This window comes from Fulvia fulva, chromosome 1, assembly GCF_020509005.1.
Source record: "Fulvia fulva chromosome 1, complete sequence".
Lineage (NCBI taxonomy): Eukaryota > Fungi > Ascomycota > Dothideomycetes > Mycosphaerellales > Mycosphaerellaceae > Fulvia > Fulvia fulva.
In genome coordinates this window covers 7803280-7826491 of record NC_063012.1, presented here as the reverse complement: position 1 = coordinate 7826491, position 23212 = coordinate 7803280, and the positions used below count along the sequence as shown (strand labels likewise).

Genomic DNA, 23212 nt, shown 5'->3' with positions numbered 1-23212 from the left:
TGATTGCTTCACGAGCCAGATGGAATTGACGCTAGCCAAGAGTTCCTTCTCCATCCGAGTCCTTGATCTGCACGGGCTTGACCTCATCAGTGCCTTCCTGTGTAGCAGGACCATCAAGATCAAAATCTTCCTTGTGATCGGGATCCCTGCCAGACACGCTTCGCAGGAAATGGTCAACAACGTGTTCTCGCGGTTTAGAATGCAGCCATATCTCGTCATTGGGCTGAGGTGGATGGCCCTGTCTCTTCATTTTCCACCGCTTGAGAGATCTGAACAGCTTTGGGCTGATTCGGTAGATCCACTCATGACGGATCTGGAGTCGCGCTGCGAGGTATTTCTCCTTCTTAGGTCTATGCATCGCCTCTGACGGGATTCTTTCCAAGTGACTGAGCTCGGTCTCGAGAAATTCCTCGTTCTTGTAAGCACGGCTTACCTGTGCAAGCTCTTTTGGCAAGACGTGGCTGAGGAACTCCAGTGAGGCATTGATGTTCAAATCCAATGCTCTTCTCGGATTTGCGACCATCTTCAGGAAAATTGAACAGACATTGGGGTACAGAAGTGAGAAGTCCGATTGAGAGACGTGCACCGTACCACGAAGGGTCATCAACCAAGCCGGACAAGGCTCAGGCTCATCTTGTGTTTCTTTGACGATGGACTCCACGAGCTTGAAATTGGATGGCCAGTACGTGAATGCTTCGGAGTTGATGGCGATCAGCGGAGCAGAAATGCGATGCTTGTCGTCTTCAACAGGGCGTGTGCCAGCTCCCCAGATATCGTAAATAATGCCTTGACTGACATAATTGAACCGATCGTTATGCCGGAGAATCTCAACGGCAGTTGCTGCACCAAAAGAGTGGCCGCATATCGTGACATGATCGAGTCGGACTCGATCTTTCCACCTCGACCAGTCTATGCCGTCAAGGCCGTGTCTACTGGAGCCTTTGTAACCTTTCTTCCTCAAATTACGATCTGCAATCATTTTGCCGTTGCCGCCAACAATTTCTGTCATGACGCCGTATGCTTCCTGCAGCTCGGCCATGCGAAGGTCAATTTGAGCTTTTCGAAGTTCGGTATCGACTCCTTTGTCGTTCTGCGGAGAGGTGTCGATTGGATTGTCCTTGGGAAATATGTAGTCGATAATGCCAAAGCCTTGGCTTCGCTCTTCGTCACGATGGTCCACTTGACCACGCCTTTCGATATCTGTCGCTATTCCCTCGCCTCTCTTCGCGCAGTTGATAATTGTCCTCGGCCCCGACCCATCTCGATGCTCAACCGCGCACACGACGAAACCGTGGCTTGCAAATTCTCCGCATACTGACGAGTACATCGTTCTTGTTCCACCCAGACCATGACTGAATAGAATGAAAGGAAACACAGGCTCCTCTTCAGCACCATCTGGCTTCTCTCCAACTTCCGTCTTCACGCGCTTGCCTCGTGTCTTGGTGTTTACCTCTGGAGCCCAGTATCGTGCCACAGGGGCATTTCGGAACGCCGGCAATTTTGTGAACACGGTGGGAAAGAACACGGGAACAGCCAATGCGCCTGTTCATGAGAATCTTCCATATCCCATCGCAGTAGAAAGCCGGGGTCTTCCGAGCCATAGCTCCCGAGACGGCTTCGAGCCTTGCTTTGCAGCGTTCTTGTCGTGCGGATCTGGTGATGTTGCAGGATAGTATACTGTCATCAAGACAGTTTCCAGTTGTAGCAGGTGTCGCTTGTTGCGAGAAATGTGACTGAAAACTCTAGGATCAGATGCAGGTACCTCGATCTCCATTGTTCCGACTGGATATGGCCCGGTATAACTGGGAAGGGCTCGTGACGGGAGTAAAAATGTATCTCGCCATCCTCGGGGCGCCCTGGGTTTCGGCTTCTTCGCGTTAGGTACCTGGCTCGTCTTTTCACTCCCGAGTTTCGGATGCCCTGAAGGAAGCTTCATCTTAGAGGTGTCGCTAGATTGTTACTGATGTCTTCGCGTGTGCAATCGAAGGTATATAAGTCGGAAGTGCCGACGCCGACAAAGCGTCAGCTTACAGGTGAATACATTGTAGAAGTGGAACTGTGACCGCTACACAAACAAGAAGTCGAGGAACCAAATACAAAAGATGGGTGCCGTGATGCAGACGGAAGTCGGAAACATTGGCTCGAGCACAGAGCTCTGACGTCGCTGTGGCGCAGTAATTAGCTTTTGGCTGAATTCTAAAACTGCATGGGTCTCGAGAACTGCACACGGTCGACATTGTTGCACTATGAGCTGTTGACGGCGAAACTGTGCTTTGGAGTACTTCCTGACCTGGAAGAGCTCGGCGAGGAGCAAACACGTCCGACTGTGATTTGCGTTGTGTCGTTCACTGCCGCTTCGACTCGCCGAGATTTGCTCCGCCGCTGCGATCCGCCTTCCACACATTCCTGCCGCGGGATCCTCTGATGAATGACTGTCATTCGATGTGAGATCCTGTGGCAGCAATATGACATGGCCTCCGATTTAACTTACTTTCTAATGTTCGTAGCATATTCACCGCGCGAAGGAGCTTCGCGGAACTCCTGTGCATCCAAAATGCTTCAGCTCATGTCGATGCTTTTCATTTTTTGGCGTCTGCTTCATCCCTCTTGCTTTTGCTTCTTCACCGGTAACGCTGGAACCTTGAAACCCTGACTATCGACCTTGCCAGGGCCACTCGGCGCTGCAGAGGATCCAGCACCCCCGATCTGCGTGAAAGTGCCACCCTTGAACCAGCGGTCTTCTTCAGCTTTCCTCTTCCTGTTCATCTCGTCGCGAACCTTAGGGTCAACGAGTTCGAGACCTTGCACAGGTGTGAATGCGACAGTCGACACAGTACCGCCAGTGTTGCCAACGTTAGTCTTTAGTCCCGAAGAGCCAACACCGGTAGCCCGAAGACCGTGAGCCTTCAATGCGCCAGGCGTGCTTAGGCCACCGCCGAAGCTGCGGAGCGATGTGGCGGTACCACTTGATGGTGTAGCCCCACCCCATCCAGCGTTCTTCTTCGATAGCTTGGCTTTCGTGCGCTGATCGATTTGCGTGGCCCTCACGCGTCCGTCGTCTTGCGCTCCTATCATTCCGAGGCCCTTCGTGCCATCGCCATAACCGATCTCGGCCTCCTCCTTGCCAAAGACCATGCGGTTCTGAGCCTTCCTCAAATCAGTCATGGCCGTGGCCTCCTTCATTTTCCTCACACGTCGACCTCCACGCTTCCGGGACGGCTTGTCATCGGGTGCAGGCAGAGCTTTCGTGCCGCTGTTTGGTGGTGCTTCGGAGAGCCTGTTGATCCGCTTCTCGACCTGTTCCGCAAACACCAATCCTTGCTCTCCAGATGGCGAATCATGCGTTGAGTCGACACGCGCAGCGAGAACGACCTTGGCGGAGAGTATGCGCATTGCTTGCACCTTCAGATCTTGAGGTACGCTGCGGATGATATCGTTCTGGTACAGCACGCCTTGGTTTCGCACGCCGACGTTCGTAGCCAATCCCACTCCTCGAGCACTCTTCTTGTTGCCCAAGGGAGCAAGATTGCAAGCAGGCGTCTTGGCCAGTCCAGAGAGACCTCCAGTGTAGTTGATCAGCTGTGCAGCTGTAGCGGATCCTATGAGGGCAGTCAGATTGGGGGCGAAGAGGGACATGCGCGATTGCACATAGTCCGTGAGCACCCGCTTCGCATTGTCAAGCTTCAAGGTCATCTGGCAAGCGCGGCGCACAGTTGCGAGCTCAGTGTCGGAGAGGGGCACGCCACTGGTTTGGGTTGCCTCTACTGTGACGACCATGAGCGTAGGGCCGTCCAGAACCTGCTTGAGTGGCTTCCCGACAATGTTGTCGCTGGTCTCGCTGATCTTCTTGATGTCCTCCATAGGACCATTGCCAATGATGGCAACTGACCTTGCATAGTCCAAAGGATTCTGTACAAGCGTCTCCAGCTCCGGAAAGCGCACCGAGTAGTGATCGCGAATGAACTTGTGCACCAGAATGATTTCGCCATCGATACCTGTGGAGAGCGTATTCGACCGTGTTAGAAGCTTGTACTCTGGATTGTCTTCAATGTTGCCGACATTCTTCGTCTCTTCGCCTGGTGGACGGGTCTTGTAGTATTCGATTTTCTGCAAAACGCCGGAATAGTCAGGGCTGTATCCACACATGTTCAATAAGAGACTCATATGTATGCTGGGAAACGGGGTGAACTTACCTCGAGGAGAGGATCCAGCTGCTTCATGAGACCTGCCACACTGCGCACATCACTGACATTCTGCAGCTCCATCTTCTCTACACGCGCCTTGGTCTCTTCTTCGGTCTCTTCCTCTTCCTTGTTTAGGTGACTTGGTACGTTTGCGGCGTCCTCGCCTTCATCGTCCGGTGCCTCCTCGTCGCCATCAAGCTCCATGCCCTCTTGGGACATGAGGCCGGGTGCAGCACTGCCATTTGGAACAGATGTTGCGTCACCTGACTCTCCGAAGTACTGATCGTCAACCTGTTCCTGCTCGTTCTCATCGCCGGAATCCTCAAAGTCGTTCAGCAGCTCGTCCGCGATCGTCGCCATCTTGTCGCCTCGCTCGTCAGGTTTGCGCCGTGGCGCGGAGAGTGTTGATGTCGCTCAGTGAGAAGTCTTGGTGTAGGTGACTGTGTTGCTGAGTCGAGGAGGTGGACGTCGGTACTGCGACAATAGTGGGAGATGTGCAGTGCTGGAGAAAAGCGAGCCTGTCTTGATGCAAGGTTCAACTTGAGGTGGCAGCCCTGGTTGCGGGCAAGCTCGAACTTCGAAGCCAAAGCCTGACTTTTGCTCCGCAGCTTTGAACATTTCTTAGCATGTGACCACCGACCTACGCTCCCTCTCAACACATCACCTCACCGACACCACACCACTGACGAACACCACCACCCACCATGGAGTCGTCGCGTGGCCCTCCACGGGTCAAAAACAAGGCCGCCGCGCCGCAGCAGATCTCCGCCGAACAGCTGCTGCGGGAAGCAGTCGACCGCCAGGAACCCGGCCTGACAGCGCCAACACAGCGCTTCGCCGACCTCGAAGAACTCCATGAATACCAGGGACGGAAACGAAAGGAGTTCGAGGACTATGTGCGCCGCAATCGCCTCAACATGGGCAATTGGTTCCGCTATGCCGCCTGGGAACTGGAACAGAAGGAATACCGGAGGGCGCGCAGTGTCTTTGAGCGTGCGTTGGACGTGGAGAGCACTAATGTGCAGCTATGGGTGAGATATATCGAGTCGGAAATGAAGGAGCGCAACATCAACCATGCGCGCAACCTCTTGGACAGAGCAGTGACCATCCTTCCACGCATAGACAAGCTATGGTACAAGTATGTCTACATGGAGGAAATGCTTGGCAATGTCGCCGGTACGAGGCAGGTCTTTGAGCGCTGGATGTCATGGGAGCCCGACGAGGCCGCCTGGAATGCCTACATCAAGCTCGAGAAGCGGTACAGCGAGTTCGATCGGGCGCGGAATATCTTTGAGAGGTTTACCATCGTTCACCCTGAGTCAAGGAATTGGATTAAGTGGGCACGATTCGAGGAGGAGAACGGCACGAGCGATCTCGTACGGGACGTGTTCGGTATGGCTATCGAGACGCTGGGCGACGAGTTCATGGACGAGAAACTCTTCATTGCTTACGCCAGATTCGAGGCCAAGCTCAAAGAGTACGAGCGTGCGCGAGCAATCTACAAGTACGCTCTGGACCGCATGCCACGCTCTAGATCTGCTATCCTGCACAAAGCCTACACTCAGTTTGAGAAACAGTACGGTGATCGTGAAGGGGTCGAGGACGTTGTGCTTTCAAAACGAAGAGTTCTCTATGAAGAGCAGGTGAAGGAAAACCCAAAGAATTATGACGCTTGGTTCGACTATGCCAGATTGGAGGAAGCAGGCCAGGATCCAGGGAGAGTAAGGGACGTTTACGAGCGCGCAATCGCACAAATACCGCCGAGCCATGAAAAGCGCCACTGGAGGCGTTATATCTATCTCTGGATATTCTATGCCCTTTATGAAGAACTGGAGACGAAGGATCTTGCTCGAGCAGCGCAAGTTTACGAAGAAGCAATCAAGATCGTTCCACACAAGAAGTTCACGTTTGCAAAAGTCTGGATCCTCAAGGGCCAATTCCACCTACGACAGCAAGAACTTGATCGTGCGCGAAAGACGATGGGTATGGCAATTGGCGTGTGTCCAAAGAACAAGCTGTTCCGCGCGTATATCGACATGGAACTGAAGTTGTTCGAGTTTGTGCGCTGCCGGACGCTTTATGAGAAATGGATCGAGTTCGATGCGTCCAATTCGCAGGCCTGGATCAAGTTCGCCGAGCTGGAACGCGGTCTCGAAGACTTGGATCGTACTCGCGCCATCTTCGAGCTTGCGATCCAGCAAGAAGTGTTGGATATGCCAGAGCTCGTCTGGAAAGCGTACATCGACTTCGAGGAGGAAGAAGGCGAATACGAGAAGACAAGATCGCTGTATGAACGCTTGTTGGCCAAGACTGAGCACGTCAAGGTATGGATCAGCTACGCACAGTTCGAGATCAGCGTCCCAGACTTCGTGGAGGAGATTACAGACGAGTCGGAAGCTGCAGTGAGCGATGCTGCCAAGGCACGGGCGCGGAAAATCTTCGAGCGGGCACATAAGCTGTACAAAGACAACTCGTTGGTCGAGGAGAGGGCGGCGCTTCTCAACGCGTGGAAGGGGTTCGAGGAGACGCATGGCGGCGAGCAGGACCAAGAAAAGGTTTCGAAGCAAATGCCAAGGCGCGTCAAGAAGAGGAGAAAGCTCGACGACGACTCGTTCGAGGAGTATATGGACTACGTGTTCCCGGCAGACGACGAGAGCTCTGCAAAGATGAGCAAACTCATGATGATGGCGCAGAAGTGGAAGCAGGAGAAGGAGAAGGCTGCGGCATAGACAGACGTGTGTATACTACTGCAGTATCGACGACCAAATGCGTCATTTGCCGCATTCTTCCATGGCACGTCTCTCAAAGATTATTGTGATTTCCTGCGCTGCATGTCTGGCTCCATGTTTGTCTTTCAACGCGAAACGTACCTCTCAGCACTCATTCACGCTACGTCGCACCTTGACATTCTACAGAACTCAATTGCCAGCCGAAGACGCGCTAGCGGGACAGGGGCGTCGGGCAGGGTCCATTCTAAAACGTTCTTTCCTTCTCTTCCTGGTTCGCCCAAGGCTGATCGTGCCGAAGAACATGGCACAACTGCCTTGATGAGTATCGTCCGCGGATTTGTCCACCGCTCACGCGTTGTTGTTTTCCAGGGGCTGTCATTATCTTCCTTCCCGCCACTGTCGACGCGTCTCGGAGCACGCGGAGGACATCTCTAACGTCAGGGCTAACACTTTGTATGTGGATCTTCGTGACAGGAATACGCAACCCGCTGGCCGCGTACCGTTGGACGTAGCACAAGCATTCTGGAATAGTAAGTGCTCTGCTTAGGGAGCAGGAGCAGCAAATGAACTGCTTTCCTTCAAGAACATCGTCTTCCCATGCGGCCACATTGCCCTCCTCTCCCCTCTGCCCTTGAGAACCACGATCAAGACACCGTCGAAGCGGTGTGAACATACCTTGGACGGCTACATTTCCTGTGATTGTACCGACTATCGCAGCGAAGAAGAACATACCCTCGTCAATAACCTCCGCATTCCTGTCCACTTCTTGCCAGGGCTGTCGGCACGACTATACCTATCTATACGAGATTCTGCCAAATCTCCGGACTGAAGCCGGCCTCTCACGACTGTCACGCCTTGCGCTACAGGAACGCGATTCTTCTCAGGTCACCAGACCTCTTGTGTCGGCTCGTCGCAACAACACACATATCAGCAGTACTCCGGTCGGAAGACTAGTACCTGACACGGACATACAGCAATACTCCACTCGCCTCCAACAGCCATACATCGAACAATCGCCAAAAGAGAAACGATCCATCACCAAAACATCACCAACCAACATGCCATCCAGCAAATTCCAACCTCTCCACCCGCGCAACTCGCTCCGCAGACTACGAACAGCGTTCCAATCATCGCCATCAGCATCAAAATCACCGCTATCAGCCGGCACAGCAACATCAAATGGTTCGCGATTCTCGAGTCTAAGTTTCGGCAACATGTCAAATGTGTCGCTAGACAGCGCGTTGAACCCTCGAAGGGCGATCAGAAGGAAGAAGAGCTCGCTTGAGGTTGAGCAAGAAGAGGAGCGCACTCTGGTTAGTCAATCTTTGATGTCGCTGGTGGAGCCACGGCCGAATGTGGGGCCTGCTTGTGGTGGCATTGAGGAGATTCTTGGTGGGAGGGCGTAGAATGTTGGGGAGTGGATGTTGAATGAAGGTAAATGGATATGAATATTCAATTCTTGGTCCGTTAGCGTTTTTGGAGAGGGTTAGATCGTACGGCGTCGGAGCTGCGCGTTGTGCTGTCGGATCGGGATATGTCGAACTGAGGTTGTGAATTCACTTGAGTGGGAAAGATGCAATGGAACGGATGATCAATACCTCTGTGACCGCCATTCACGTTTCTCTTCCAGTTGTCCCAAACTATGTTTCCCGACCATCATCGTGGCGCCTATGTACATGCCCCCGACGTCTATGCATTAACCATATGCACAAAGGGTATCGTGTAGCAGTTCCAGCCTCCCAGAAACACATCGGCCAACGCTTGCTCAAGATCTCGCATACTCTTCAGCATCAATCGGGTCACCTCGTCGCTGTGCAAGGTATATGCGTCCACTTTCGTAAACGCCCAAATACAACCCACTTCCCAGCATCGTCCAGACACCTCTCAATGCTCCACCGCGGAATAGACCTTTGTAACCTTGCTCTTGTATGATCTCTCGCGCCACTTGCAGACTACCAGATCGCTTTGGCCTCACCGCCTCCTTCATGGTCTCCACAGGCTTGTCCTTGACTGCCTCAACAGTCTTTCCCGTAGCATCGACCAGAGCATCTTTGGCTGCCTTGACGCTTTCGCGAGGTGTAGACTTGGAATCGTCAGAGCCTCCTTCCACAGCAGCCAACATGATGCGCGTCTTGACTACGTCGATGGGTGTAGTAATGACCGCGGCAATACTGCCTCCCGTACCAGCACTAACAGCCGTGATCATGCCGCTTTCCAAAAGAGTATGTGTCCGAATACCTCGGTCATCCCTATATCGCCTGATGCTCTCTTTTATGCGCTCGAACATTGGGAATTGCATGGCAGTGAACGGTAGATTCCGGCCTGCTAAAGCAGTATATCCTCGCCATAGCGCCAGTGGGTTGGAACGGAATCGTTTGAGGGTCTGCAGCGTAGCATTGACTCGAGGTCTGTCGCGGTTGGAGTTGTCTACCATTTGTGCATTCTGCTTGATGACCTCGGCAGGGGTGAGTATGGCACATGAGACCAACTCCGCGGACCCAGAGGCAATAGCATGTATCAGAGGCGTGGGTAGAAATGGCTTGGCTCCCAAGGTGGGATTCGTCTCGGTCAGAGTGGCCTTTATTCCCTCATATGTCGAGAAGAAGGCGCCAGAGGAGGGCAACGTCGCTGTGACTGTTGAGCTTGCTATCGTTGATCGCGAATGGCCTGCGGGTTCGACTGACCGATGATGACTGAGCCTACTCCTTGATATACTCCCCTAAACATGGAAGGGTTGAAGCCCGTATTCGTGCCATTTCGATATAGCCGCGTGTAGTCTGGTGACTGCAATCGGGTCTTGATCGTATCAAGAGGATAGACGATCAGGTCGACGGTCTAAAGATGGTGCAACGATCAGCGGTTGCAATAGTGCGAGTCGTACATGTAGCATACTCACAAAGGCCGCAAAGGCTCCGGCTCTGTTGTGGTGGCATCAGCTGCAGGCATTCTGTGTGTATGGGTACGGGTTTCAAATTACATCCAGATGTCAGCATTGGTGTTTTCGGACATCTACAAGCCCTCTCCCCTGCTTTCGTCTCTCAACGCGGACAGAGGACAGCAATGCCACGAAGGTTGATATGATACGACGGCGGATGTTGCGACGAAGGAAGATGCGTCGTGAGGGTTACAGTATTGTTGACGACGATGACGAGCACAGGATGTATCTGATATCCAGATACTGTACATCTGCACGCAATTTGCCAAGCTGTGGCCGATATCGGACGCGGTCATCTCACCTGCTGTTCGCCCTCTGTAAAACAACATTGAACAGACGAGCATGTTGTCATCAGCATCATGACAAGTACCATCAGCAAGGCAACAACCCATCTCGTCACATGTGCAGTCAGGTGTCATCGAAACAATGACTACAAAGAGGAAGCGCCGGTTGCGAGCGAGAGATCCCGCAGGATGCATCCCGGCAGTATGACATGCACGGAACGACGATCGTACAGTCCTATGCCCGCACTGAGGCCGCTGCTTTGAGCCAGCACGAAGTCCTTCACGGGTATCGAAATCTGATATCGCCCCAGTGATACCATGGCCATCATCGCGCATTACCATTCTACTCGCCGGCGACTGAAGCCTGCCAGGTTCTCGCCTCGTCGACGCGCCTGCACTGGACCTACATACTACATTGCTGACAAGTGCTGGCCCTGATTCCCATGCGATCCTGCACTTCGAGCCAGGAAGGAGGTTTCAGGATGGCGTCCACCACTGTTCAACGAATGACAATGCCTCGCAGTCTTCATGAATCATGGCACGGGCGTGAGAATGCCATCACACGCGTCCGGTCGACAGGATCGCAAGCGCCGCCGTGCCCGTCTGTGCCATCCGTCGCATTTGTGCAGCAATGCCGTGAATCTTGTACTCACATAGCCTCTGCTGATGTGCATTGCAGCAAGATCCCAGACGCTTGGCCATGCACAGCCACGTCGTGCGTGTCTCGCAGACTGACGAACAACCAAGCACCGTCCGTCATTGTGTCAATTCAGGCTCCGGTAGTCTGGCAGGTGGCCGGCGAATGCCGCTAAGCGAAACCATGAAGCGTCAACGATGCAGACTACTCCTCAGTCTCCTCTCGGGCAGAGAAGGATCCTTCCCGTGTGGATCTTTTTTATGCTTGACATAACGACAGCGCTGCCGGATAATCGCACAGCTGTCACAGCACATCAGGGTCTGACGGATTTGCTTTTCCTGATATATTAAACATATGGAACAGCTCTCGAGCAGCTCCATGTAGACTTCCTTAGTTGCTACCTTCGGCACCCTACCGCACCTGCTGAAGCTCTCGATCGCCAAAGGATAATGTCCACGCAGCACATGGCCTTCAGCGATGGGCTCTCAGGCTTGCCCACCAATGCCGTCACCTTGTCGCTGAGCTTTGCCGTCCTCTATCTATTGTTCACATTTGCCTCAGCTGTGCACGTCTACTTTGGTCCATTATCCAAGTTTCCTGGTCCGAAATATCGCGCATTTAGCAGGATTCCGCGCATATTATGCATGATCCGTGGGGATGAAGCCACGGTCATTCCAGAGTTGCACAGGCGGTACGGCCCAGTCGTGCGAATTGCGCCCAATGAGTTGTCTTTCAGAGGAGACGCGCAGGCTTTCAAAGATATCCATGGCTTCAAAAAAGCAGGCCAGAACCACGTTTTCAAGGACAAATTCTTCTATGGAAAGCCGTAAGTCACTGACGACTACCATACATCGAGCAGTGTCTGGAGAACATGGTGCAGCACTCGAATGCTGCACTGCACGACACACCTACACCATCGTCGGAGACACTGCCACATGCTTCTTGAATATGGCTGATATCTTGTTGTGCAGTTTCAATGGAGTTGACAGTCTCATCACGGCCGACGATGCGAACCACTCTCGACAGCGAAAGCTGGTAGCTCATGCATTCGCGGACAAGAGCCTCAAAGATCTCGAGCCAATGCTGAAAACGTGGTCTGGCACCATGCAGCGTAAATTGGCTGAGCAAGCTGGAAAGCCTGTCGACATGCTGAAATACTACAACTGCACCACCTTCGACATCAGTAAGTTTTTCTGTCTCTCGACCTGCCCCTGAGTATGTGAATCACTGACCCTAATCTCGTTACTAGTGGGAGACCTGAGCTTCAATGAGGGTCTCAATATGCTTGAGGATGGCGAATACTCGAGCTGGGTCCAAGCTATCTTCCTTGGAATAAAGAATACGAGCCAGTTGCGAGCCTTGAAGATGTCCAGCTCATTTGGAAAATACATCGTAGACAAATGGTTTTTCCAAAGTCAGTTCTTTCGAAGAAAGCAAGCTGAGCACTGGAATTACTCGAAGGACAGAGTCGACCGCCGTCTCAAAATGTCTCCACCGGAACGTCCAGACCTGTGGAGCAAGATTTTGGAGAAGGCATCGGGCCCCGATGGCTTGACAATTGAGGAACACCGGTCGCTGGCATCCCTCTTCATGATCGCTGGAACTGAAACTACTGCTACGGCCCTCTCCGGCGTGACCTAGTAAGCAAAGTGAAGGGTGCCAGGCATCTTCGCGTGTCTGAGACATCTGCTGACCTTGAACCCTTTGCTTTTAGTTACTTATTGCGCAACCCCCAGTACATGAAGAAGTTGACCACTGAGATTCGAGAAGCTCACGCAAGCTACGATGATATCACTCTGGAGTCGATTCAGAAACTGAAGTACCTCCACGCCGTCTTGCAAGAAGGATTGAGGATGTATCCGCCAGTCCCGTCAACCTTGTCTCGAATGACACCTTCCGGAGGGGTAACGATATGCGGGCAATTCGTTCCGGAGAATACTTCACTCGGTATCCACCACTTGTCAACATATCGCAGTGAAGATAACTTCAAGAACCCGTACAAGTTTGCTCCCGAAAGATTTCTGGGAGACCCAGAGTATGCCAACGACAACCTGTCCGCCCTGGAGCCCTTCTCCACAGGTCCGCGCAACTGTGTTGGCAAGAATCTAGCATGGCACGAAATGCGACTATTGTTGTGTACAACACTGCTGCATTTCGACTTGGAGCTATGCGAAGAATCAAGCAATTGGCCTGATCAGAAGATCCACAGTAAGTCTGTTACAAGTCGCAAGCAGAGTTAAACTGACGTTTTTCAAGTCTTGTGGGAGAAGAAGCCATTGTGGTGTAAACTCACTGAAATGAAGACGTAAATGTCTCATGCTGTCGGCGCTCGGGTGTTTGAACGCGCAGCGAGGCTACACATAGCAGCGAAATTCGACAGATAATCTCACAAAGGGAATGTAGTCATACCAAGGGGATGTAGTCATACCAACAACGATGTGTCAATTCATCCTCTTCTTCCTCAACATGAGCGGCGTTCCGGCAGCGATCAATCGCCGTTATCTCGAGCATATTGGTGGCGTCCAAGGGCAAGGCAAGCAAGACCCATGGTTAGGATACTTGTCTTGCAGAAAGCTCGTGGTGCAGCAACTATTCATAAGTGAGGTCGGCCCTGAGAGGATGTCGTGCAACAGACCCCTGCCGCGAATCACAGTTCGAGGCCAGTCCGTATTCGGGAAGATGTCAGGTCTGGGCGAGGCTTTTCTCAAACCACAAGACTTTCGGCGATTTCCTTCCGAGAAGGATCTTGTCGCGTGCAATGACACCGGTTTAGGACGATGGCCGACCACAGCGAATCTCGCAGGTGCCCAAGATTATGACCCTCCGCACGGCAATGCGTGGGTATCGGAACGTGTGAGTTACGAAACGCAAACCCGCATGCTGACCGTTCGTGTTTCGGGTTGCCAAAATCATTTTCGCCGTCTGGTAAGCAAGAGTAAGAGATCGCCCGTACAAGGCTAATTAGGTATAGGGCTCACTAGGCGAAGAGGCGTCTGAATTTCCTCCTGCGTCTGCCCGCGCTGATTCGCTGTCTGACTCTACGCAAGCCACGGCTTGGCAACCCAATAGTGGCAGGTCAGAGCTCCAGCGCGTCCTCGCGTGGACTGGACGCCTTGACTCCTCCTCTTTGCAGCAGATTGGTCTCCTGATCCTTCAGCCAAACTTCTCTCTTAGTCCTCGGGGCGCTATGTCTTTGATTCGTTCGTCTGTTCTATCGATTGCGTGGCGCTTCCTACTCTTGACCTCTCAATAATCACTTCGTCTTCTCCTTCTCGAGAGACTCCCGCGAACCTGATCTTTCATTCTTACAAGCCTCGTCGATTTCTTCATCCACGCTCTTTTCTGCATTTAGGACTCGTTGGCCGGTGTTGCTCATGGTACTCATGTTGTCCAAAGTGCCATCAACGCCTTAGCCATCAGAATGTACCAGTCTCCTTGGCTTCACCGGTTTTCAACGCTCTCGCTTTTGCTCTTCTCGTCCCTTCAAGCTAGTGCTGATATCCATTTCCACGACCACGACGAGGGTCTCTTCAGTTTCGTAACAGTACGTGAGCTTTGGAAGACTGGCCCAAAGAAGCGCATGCTAATCTCTCACAGCACCCAGAAATTAAAGCTCCTAGATGGAAGGTCAACGTTACGGAACCAGAACTTGTGAGCCCGGGATACTGGTTCGTTGCGCCCTTCGAATTTATCGACCAGAAAGAGCCTGGGAACGGCTGGGTGGGCCCCGTGATATACGATGGACAGGGTGAGCTTATCTGGAGCGGAGTTGAATTGAGCAACAATTGGGATGCGATCGACTTCAAGATAAGTCGGATACGAGGGGAGGATCTAATAACATTCTTGGTGCAACGAGAGGGAGACGGCTACATTCTTGATCACACATACCAAGTTCGTGAGAAGGTCCACATTGGGACATTAGGAGTTGATTTCAACTCGCATGAGTTCAACTTTATCGACGATGGCAAGCGGGCTATCGTGATGGATGAGGGACGGAGAGATGCAACGCCGGAGCAGGCTCTGGCTGTTGGATATAATGATAGCTGCATCGGCCTTTTCAACGGCTTCAAGGAGCTGGACACGACGACCTGGACTCTAGTATTTGAGTGGAGCTCTTTCGAGCATGTCAGTCTGAATGAAAGCAGCTTCCTTGAGGGTGGTGTGGACAAGATGTGTGGTGACTTTTGGGGATGGGACTTTGTGTAGGGATCGCACTCACCTCACTTATCATCATGCTGACTCCTCGTAGGCATCTGAACTCCGTGGACAAGGACCATAACGGGGACTACTATGTCTCTGGGAGGCACACCGACAGCATCTACAAAGTGTCCAAAGACGATGGGCATGTGATGTGGAGGCTCCACGGTCGACAAGAGCCCGAAGGTGAATGGAGCATGGGTGATCTGTCGTTCTCAAGACAGCACAATGTCAGGTTTCGCGGGTTCAACGGCACGCACGAGATCATCACGATCCTGGACAACGCCAAGAGCGAAAGCAAGCAGGCAGCGACCCACGAGAACTCTCGTGGCCTAACCATCGCTCTGCAGGTCGACGACAGGGTGGCCACGATAGTACAATCGATAGAGCACCCTTATGGTCCCGGCTCGTATGCTCCTCGTCGTGGCAACTACCAGCTCATGGCCAATGATCATATATTCATGGGCTGGTCTGAGCAGGCGACTCATAGCGAACACTCGGCGGACGGGAAGTTGCTCATGGAGGCCACGATGGCGACAGAATGGCTGGGCAGTTATCGAAGCTACAAGTTCGATTTCGTTGGGCTGCCTACTCGACCCCCAAGGGCAGTCTCGGCAGCGTATCCCAGCACAGCAAGGAATTCTACGACAACCATGGTCCACCTCAGCTGGAACGGTGCCACAGAGGTGGCTAGGTGGAATCTTTACAAGACCACAGAAACTGGTAATCCGATGATCCAGATCGGCAGCAAGAGCAGGACTGGGTTTGAGACCATAATCGCCTGGGATGGCTATGCAAGTTATGTCATGGCCGAAGCCATCGACAAGACCGGCAAAGCAGTTGGCAGGACAGAGATCATGAAGACTCTGGGGCCGGGAAATAATCATGCTATGAGCGCGGCAGTCGCCGAAGAGATGTACTGGCTCCAGGAGCTACACGGAGAAAACGAGTCGTGGAAGAACAACAATGTCTACGCGCCGAGAAGCAGCGCATATTCCCTTTTTGTCTGGCTGGTCGGAGTAGTTTGCGGCGCAGTGTCGCTCTTCGTGGCATGGCGATTAAAGCTACGAGGATATCTTCGAGGAGTTCGGACGCCGGATTATCATTCATTGTCATTGGAGCACGATGACGGCGAGATGGGGCAGGGATACCACAAGGAGGGCACTCGAGACATCATAATATGAGCGTAGCTCTTGATTGGTTTCGTGGCAGCATTCATATTAATTGCATAGATACCCACGATAGACGAAGAAAACAATACTAAGATTCGGCAGCAAAGGCAGATCAGGGCGTGAGCACTTTCGTCATGAATAACTTTTCAGCTCCTTTCACGTACCGCCGTTAACCGTAGCAAGCTTGATCTGACTAGATACCTATACCCATCTTGGTGGCAATGGTTGACCAGGAGTCACGAGGAAGTTGGCCAAGATTGTGCCCTGTGGTCTTGTTAGCGAAGGCAAAGATGGCAGGAACAAGTATCAACTCACCTTGTAATCAGGAGAGTGCGCGATGATGTCCGTTACGCGGGACCTCGTAGGTGGCCAGTATTTTGTTGCCCACTGCGCGCATACTCCTCCTTGTGGCCAAGATATCACCGCGACGTTACGCTGATTGCTGATTCCATAGATATAGTTGATCGCGTATGCAACACACTGGGAATTGACCTGAATGTCATTGAGCAAGAAGCCGGGGATGTTGAGCCCTGGCTGGGCTCGATGAAAGACGGGGGCGAAACGAGTGGATGCGACAAGAAAAGTCGGATTACAGCCTCGTGTGTATGGGCAGCACAGCAGTGACCATGACCTTTGAAGACCGGCTAGGAAAGCGAGTCATATCGACGACTACGGCATTGAGCAGAATTTGGCATATGCTGTCGGCTGGCCTACTACAGGCTACTACAGTTAGTGCTGCACTCGTGCGTGGAGTCCTTGTCTGCCGCGCGAGATCACGCAACGATGCTGCCTTAGTCGGTGGGTCAAACACGGCCTTGCCCTTGAGATGGGCTCCGGCCAGTAGTGTCGTGCTCCATTTCGGCCTGCGTTTTCAGTTTGGGGGCATCGTGAGGTGCTGGCGTGCTGGTCTGAGCATTTCGGCGGCCAATGCGCCTTCAAGGCTCAACACCGTCGCAACGATGACAGTGCCACCGCACATCCCGTCTTGCCATGAGCAACGGCCACCGTGCCTCAGCAAATGCTGCTTTGAGTGGCGGATCTCGTGTTGTCTGCTTTGGGTAGGGCCCTGACAAAGTACCAACGATAGACCAATCTCCGATCTGCTCATCGTGCATGTCGATGTCGGAGAGAGGGCCGTGAAGACGGCACGTACGTCTCCGAGTCAGAAAGCAGCCAACAGGAGGTGTGGTCATGGCCATTTTCTCCGAAAGAAGTATTTTTTGCTTGCAGATCGTTCTTACCGATCCGCTGTGTAAGATGAAGTCGGAACCGCTCAGCCGGTAACAGAAGCACGTGCGCTCTTTCGGCGCCGACCGACGTCACTTGAGACCATCCTTGTCAGTAGACTACATGTATGATGTACGGCCCCTGGTGGGGAACGTCGCGTATCCTAGCAAACACTTGGACAACAACAGTGCAAACACATCCAGTCGGCATTGGTAAGTCACGCTCTGTCCGGCATCGTTACACGGCCTTGTTGGAATGCTGTCATCATGCTAGCCACCATCGACTTCCACCGTGCTCTGATAGGAATGACAGTACATGTAGTCGCTGACGAATTGAGCAGCTGCACCGTCACATAGCGTGCGAGTCCGCCACAATGTCCACCTACAACATCTCAGTGCCAGAGGAGAAGCTCGTGAGTCTGAAGATCAAGCTTGGTCAAAGCGAGTTTCCAGACGAGGTACACCGTTTGTATAATCCAAAGCCATCGCAGGCACACTAATCGCCCTCGAAGCTTGACGGCGCTGCATGGGATTACGGTGCTCCCTTAGGTGATATCAAGCGCCTGGCGAAGCGATGGCAGAGTGGCTACGACTGGCGAGCCGAAGAAGCAAAACTCAACGAGCTGCCCAACTTCCACAGACCTATCAAGGTCGAACGCTTTGGAGAGCTGGACGTCCATTACATCCACCAGCAGTCGGACAACTCAGATGCAATCCCTCTCCTCTTCGTGCATGGGTGGCCTGGATCATTCCTCGAAGTCACGAAAATGCTACCAGTCCTCCGTCAGTCGAATCAAGGAGTCTCGTTCCACGTTGTAGCACCTAGTCTCCCCAACTTCGGCTGGTCCGAAGGGGTCAAGAAGCCTGGGTTTGGCCTGGCACAGTATGCGGAAGTCTGCGATCAACTGATGCAAGCGCTCGGTTACAAGCAGTATGTAACCCAGGGTGGCGATTGGGGCTTTATGATCACTCGATCCATCGGACTGCGGTATCCCCAGCGCTGTTTGGCCTCGCATATCAACATGGTTCGTGCGAGCCAGCCTACCTACTCGAAGCATCCGATCCTGGCGCTTCAAACCGCTCTGACGCCATATAGTGAAGCAGATAAAAAGGTAAGCTACAGGTGTTGATATGCATGTTGTCACACAACTGCTGACGCCTCGTCCAGGGTTTTGCAAGATCTCAGTGGTTCTTGAACGAAGGCGGCGGCTATCGAGTGCTACAAGCGACCAAACCACAGACACTCGGCTACGCCCTGCATGATAGCCCGATTGCCTTACTTGCATGGATCTACGAGAAGCTCCACGACTGGACTGATGAGTATCCGTGGACTGACGACGAGATCCTGACATGGGTCTCAATCTATTACTTCTCTACAGCAGGGCCGGCAGCCAGTGCGCGCATCTACTACGAAGCGACACACACGAGCGAGATCCACCGTGCGCGTACTGAAGAATGGATCCCAAAGGTCAAGCTTGGATTGTGTTACAGTCCAAAGGAGCTGACTGTCGTGCCGTCGACCTGGGGTCGTACATTGGGCCCCGTTGTGTATGAGAGCCGCAAGCTCCGCGGTGGACACTTTGCAGCGTGGGAACATCCTAACCAGATCATTGAGGATTTGCTGAACATGTTTGGCAAGAACGGCAAGTGCTACCAAATCGTGCGGCCGCAGGCCAAGCTTTGAGGATGGAACCCACCCTGAACATGAGGCGGCACCAAATTGTAACGAAGGAATGCGAAACGGTTATACTGCACATTAGCGTTACTTGTCTGATACCTCGGAGAACACGATGCGCACGATCTCATCTACTAGCGTGAAGATCAAATGGGTACTGTTGAGATTGGTCAGCGTTGAGGCTCCTTCCGAGCAATGTAGAGAGAATGACTTACTTCAACCTCGGGTTGTTCAACATGGCCATGATCTTTCGACTCGCAGCCTGCGCATTAGCCTTACCAACTACACTTCCCGCAATGTCAGGCACCAGAGCGGCCAGTAGGATCCCGGCTTCTTGTCTTGTCCTCGACTTCTCCTGCGCGGTCCGGGTGATAGAGGGTGGGCGCATCTTGCCACTTGGCCACATAGTGCCCTTGAGAGTTTCGACGTAGCGTGCCATGCTTTCGTCTTCCAGTGCGTTACGCGCTGTTTCCCGCACCTTCCTCTCGATTGTGCCTCCGAGCAGCTGGTGCAGTACCACGACCACAGTCCGCCCACGAAGCCAGCTGTTACCTTTTGACAGCTCGAAGGTCTCCAGAAAGAGGTCACAGATTGGCTTCACGAAAGGTTCTACCTCCTTGATCTCGTATGCGTTCAGCTCAGCCTCAGCCTCAGCAGTAGTGGCAGGATCTTGGACGGCAGGGTCTAAGCTGTCAACGGGAGATCCACCACCGATTTGCGATGTTGCCGCAGATATGAGATTCTGCCCTGCCACGGAAAGCTGGTCGAGCACTGGAATGTTACCGAGGAACTCTTCCATGCCATCCGATACTGAGTTGTAAATCCTGGTGACAAAATCTTTGGCATCTGCCTCAGTGCCGCTGCCACCATTCGAAGCGATGGCCGATTGAGACAGGAAAGCGCGCAGCTCGCGACTGCGGCAAATCGCCGGCACCAGCAGCAATGATCGAAGATAACGTTCCAGCGTAGCACGGCGCTTCTGCAGGAAGTCCTTTTGCAGGGTGAAAAGTGTTTGACGTCGTGGGAAATCGAGGTCCTTGACGTTGGGAAAGCGCGCCTTGAGTCGTTTGTGCAGCTCATGGAACTGGCTGTACCTCCGTGTGACTGCCCAAGTGGCCGACGGCATTTGCTCCCCAGCCTGTCTGCGGACTTCGATCACATATAACGCAAACTCATGTCCGTCTTCCTCACGACCGACCATGACAGACTTGATACTGATCGCTGCACGACCATACAGACTGTTGTCACTCTCTTGCACAACGTACTGCCGCTTCTGCATCTCCTTCCGCTTGATCTCACGCTGCAAACTTTGCTCTGACTTGCGCAAGATTCGAAGCTCAGCAGCGTTATTGGTGAGTTCAGCTTTCGCCGTCAACGAGTCTAGCACGTTACGCTGTGCGTTGAGCCTCTCTATCTCGGCATTGAGCACATCGATGGCTTCTGCTAAGCCAAGATCGCCTGGTGCAGCTTCCTGTACTTTGTCATCACCACTGTCGTCTGGTCCGTTCGAGTCTTCGCGCTCGTCCTCTGCAAACTTCTCGCTCTCGTCACCGAAAAGATCGTCAACAAACACGCCTCTGCTAGAAGGAGCACCGACTAGGCCAAGAGACGCAATGCTAGGCTTACCCCGTTCGGACGACAAATGCGACGGCAGTGAGGGTCGCTGCGGGATGTCTGGAGATGGGTGCCTTTCAATGTCGTCCACAGATCTTCTTCCTGTTGTCTCGGAGAATAAGGAATCGCCATCGTGACCGTTCCCTACGATATTCTCAAGGGCTGACTCCATCTCTCGGACAGCTTTTGCCTCTTCTTGGGCATGCCGAGCTGACTCGCCATCGGATTCATAGCTTCGTAGGCTGGATGTAGAATTGATCATTGCGCCATCGTCCATGTCATCATCGAAGAGTGAGGGGCGGCTACTAGCAGTGGTGTCATCTAAAGAGCGGCGCGGGGTGTCGCTGAACAAGCTGCTACTCGAAGTTGCGCGTGCACTTGCCTTGAGGTCAGTGGAAGACAGCACGGCCCTTCTAAGCTCGGGCTCCTTCTGTAAGCAGTTCAGCTGTGGCCGGCGAGAGAGCACAGGCGAGTCCTCGCTCGTGACGGCGCTGTGCGCAGATCGAGACTCAGCTTCGCGAGCGTTGGAAGCAGCTGCCAATGCTGGATTGTCGTCGATGGCCAGCCATTTGTAGAAGAGGTCTGATCGCTTGAAGGCTTCGAAGTGCTCCTCTTTCATAATGTTGTATGCTCTCGTCTGCGTCTGCAGCACGGCTCTTCGAGCATGCACATAGTCTGAGGTGTTTGCTTTCGAGCCTGCTTTGAGATACTGTTTCACAGGTTTGAGAACATCCTCCGGTACCTGAAGCTCACGCTTGCTTAGATACTCTGCATACATCTGTGCTATGTTCATGCGTTCAGGGTCTGTGGCAACGCTGGGAGGCGACTCATCAACGTCTCCTTCGAGTGGACCTCGGAAGCCGTCTACAACGAGGTAAAACTGAACCAACTTCATCAGCCGTTGGCGGTCCATGTATTCCATGAAGTAGCTCAGGCCAGCGGCATCGTAGATGACCTCGCGAAGGGACGCCTTACGCTTCCGAGTGGTGGCATGTTCGCCACCCGTCGAAGGCTGGCCAGCCAGAGCTGGCCGTTGTTTGGCGGGACCGTTGCCAGGTTTAGACAGAGTGGCAATTCTTTGATCGAGAAGACGCCGTCCAGTCTCGAGCCGGCGCAAATACGCAACATCCTGATCCCCGAGCTGCGCATCGCGTCGAAGCTGGCTCATGACCTCGCTGCGGAACCGTCTAGCATCGATGAGGGTGCTGACGTGCCTGATGGATCGAATGAAACGCTCAAACTGACGCTCACTGTCGTATGGTCGTAAACGTGGAAATTGACTGCTTCTGGTGGCACGGGCAGATGCTGGAGCATGTTGGTCTAGTGCGGCACGCACTCTCCGTACAGTCTTCCGATCCTGGAGTGTAGCACCGCCATAGTTGACAATCATTTGATTCCAGGTATCCGGGTCAGCGAGCATGTTGATGATCGGGGCTAGCACCGCGCATGTGACAATCTCGCGGATCAGAGCAGTTACAGCGGGACTGGTCTTCATGTTGGAAGGCAGCACAGCGGGGAGGATCTTCTCAATCAGCTCTCGCAAGTGGACCTGCGACGAGGCGCCAGTATCTGACCGAGACAAGGCAGCGACGGGATGTAGCTTCCCGCCTCTGTATTTGCTCGCAATGGCAGTGTTCAGCTCGTCGCTCTCGGTGACATTATTCGAGAGATCCTTCCCTCTCACAGCGCGTTCCGCATCGTAGAAGTCGTTGAGATGCGAGGTCATGATGGGCATCGCCCGTGATATGCCTAGCTCGACGATGTCCAGCTCTGTCAATCTGGCGGCGATGGACAGCAGCACAGCCCGAATGCAGCGGTCGATCTCATGCTGGAACAGCGGACGTTTGCTGATGTTTCCATACCAGCTGGTCACATAGTCGCGCAGCATGAGATCGAGCAGAGCGTCCACCGCCTTGGAGAAGTGCAGTGCTTCAGGGAAGATTGTCGGCCGTCGGTATTCCTCGCGTCCCTTCAGCGCCGCCTTCTCCTCTTCCCAGACACCGCGCACCGCAAAGGCCAGCCGCGGCGGTGCGTATGCTCCCTCATCTTTCCTCCGCGCGTGTATGGCCCCCCTGGAAGTGGTCGCGATCAGGTACAGGGCGCCCAAGATGGCGCTCAGCGTGCCGGCGATGAAGGCGTGCGGGACATAGCGCAGTGTTGGGAGCAGATCCGTGAGCAGCGCCCAGCTGACGAATGCGACTACGGCCGATGCGATGGCATATTTGCCGTCGACGAGGGGCATCCTCTGTGCGCACGAGCTGCCGTGCGTAGTGGATGCATTATATGCTGTGAGGAGGTGTGTGAGAGTACTGGTGCTTCGAGAGGTGGAGGCTGCTCTCTGAGCGGGGACCAGATCAACATAGACTATATGCGCAGCATACTGCGCTGCGTTGATGTCCCAAACACATAACAAAAGATGAACGTGTCCTGGACCCGATTCACAGCATTACACATGAAAAAGAATTTGCTTTGATGCTATCTTCCGAAACATCAAAAACGCCGCCGCTATGCTTGTGCCATACCATAGCAAGGCACAATACCCAACCTCCCACACATTAC

At 53.3% G+C, this 23212-nt stretch overlaps 9 protein-coding genes across 9 annotated transcripts; 5 read left to right on the top strand and 4 right to left on the bottom strand.

Annotated features, from left to right (window-relative positions):
* Window positions 1–31: 31 nt before the first annotated feature.
* CLAFUR5_01519 (Platelet-activating factor acetylhydrolase) lies at window positions 32–1936 on the bottom strand (the record flags this gene model as incomplete). Its single annotated transcript, XM_047900667.1, has 4 exons — window positions 32–1314; window positions 1348–1542; window positions 1624–1802; window positions 1842–1936. The coding sequence occupies 4 exons, from the start codon at window positions 1934–1936 to the stop codon at window positions 32–34; spliced, it is 1752 nt and encodes a 583-aa protein (XP_047756601.1).
* A 662-nt stretch (window positions 1937–2598) lies between these two features.
* Window positions 2599–4544, bottom strand: CLAFUR5_01518 (U4/U6 small nuclear ribonucleoprotein Prp31; the record flags this gene model as incomplete). The annotated part of the gene is made up of 2 exons (XM_047900666.1): window positions 2599–4107; window positions 4194–4544. The coding sequence occupies 2 exons, from the start codon at window positions 4542–4544 to the stop codon at window positions 2599–2601; spliced, it is 1860 nt and encodes a 619-aa protein (XP_047756602.1).
* Window positions 4545–4888: 344 nt separating this feature from the next.
* Window positions 4889–6913, top strand: CLAFUR5_01517 (Pre-mRNA-splicing factor clf1; the record flags this gene model as incomplete). Its single annotated transcript, XM_047900665.1, has 1 exon — window positions 4889–6913. One exon carries the CDS (start codon window positions 4889–4891, stop codon window positions 6911–6913), a length of 2025 nt encoding a protein of 674 aa, XP_047756597.1.
* Window positions 6914–7971: 1058 nt separating this feature from the next.
* Window positions 7972–8319, top strand: CLAFUR5_01516 (uncharacterized protein; the record flags this gene model as incomplete). Its single annotated transcript, XM_047900664.1, has 1 exon — window positions 7972–8319. The coding sequence occupies one exon, from the start codon at window positions 7972–7974 to the stop codon at window positions 8317–8319; it is 348 nt and encodes a 115-aa protein (XP_047756598.1).
* Window positions 8320–8678: 359 nt separating this feature from the next.
* Window positions 8679–9640, bottom strand: CLAFUR5_01515 (Putative mitochondrial carrier protein PET8; the record flags this gene model as incomplete). Its single annotated transcript, XM_047900663.1, has 2 exons — window positions 8679–9541; window positions 9598–9640. 2 exons carry the CDS (start codon window positions 9638–9640, stop codon window positions 8679–8681), a joined length of 906 nt encoding a protein of 301 aa, XP_047756599.1.
* A 1593-nt stretch (window positions 9641–11233) lies between these two features.
* On the top strand, window positions 11234–13078 carry CLAFUR5_01514 (Cytochrome P450 monooxygenase lcsI; the record flags this gene model as incomplete). Its single annotated transcript, XM_047900662.1, has 5 exons — window positions 11234–11595; window positions 11741–11952; window positions 12019–12409; window positions 12484–12977; window positions 13026–13078. The coding sequence occupies 5 exons, from the start codon at window positions 11234–11236 to the stop codon at window positions 13076–13078; spliced, it is 1512 nt and encodes a 503-aa protein (XP_047756600.1).
* Window positions 13079–14190: 1112 nt separating this feature from the next.
* CLAFUR5_01513 (uncharacterized protein) lies at window positions 14191–16150 on the top strand (the record flags this gene model as incomplete). Its single annotated transcript, XM_047900661.1, has 3 exons — window positions 14191–14313; window positions 14367–14971; window positions 15019–16150. 3 exons carry the CDS (start codon window positions 14191–14193, stop codon window positions 16148–16150), a joined length of 1860 nt encoding a protein of 619 aa, XP_047756593.1.
* Window positions 16151–17738: 1588 nt separating this feature from the next.
* On the top strand, window positions 17739–19048 carry CLAFUR5_01512 (Putative epoxide hydrolase; the record flags this gene model as incomplete). The annotated part of the gene is made up of 3 exons (XM_047900660.1): window positions 17739–17822; window positions 17877–18476; window positions 18533–19048. 3 exons carry the CDS (start codon window positions 17739–17741, stop codon window positions 19046–19048), a joined length of 1200 nt encoding a protein of 399 aa, XP_047756594.1.
* A 78-nt stretch (window positions 19049–19126) lies between these two features.
* Window positions 19127–22895, bottom strand: CLAFUR5_01511 (Sorting nexin-12; the record flags this gene model as incomplete). Its single annotated transcript, XM_047900659.1, has 2 exons — window positions 19127–19196; window positions 19255–22895. The coding sequence occupies 2 exons, from the start codon at window positions 22893–22895 to the stop codon at window positions 19127–19129; spliced, it is 3711 nt and encodes a 1236-aa protein (XP_047756595.1).
* Window positions 22896–23212: the final 317 nt, after the last annotated feature.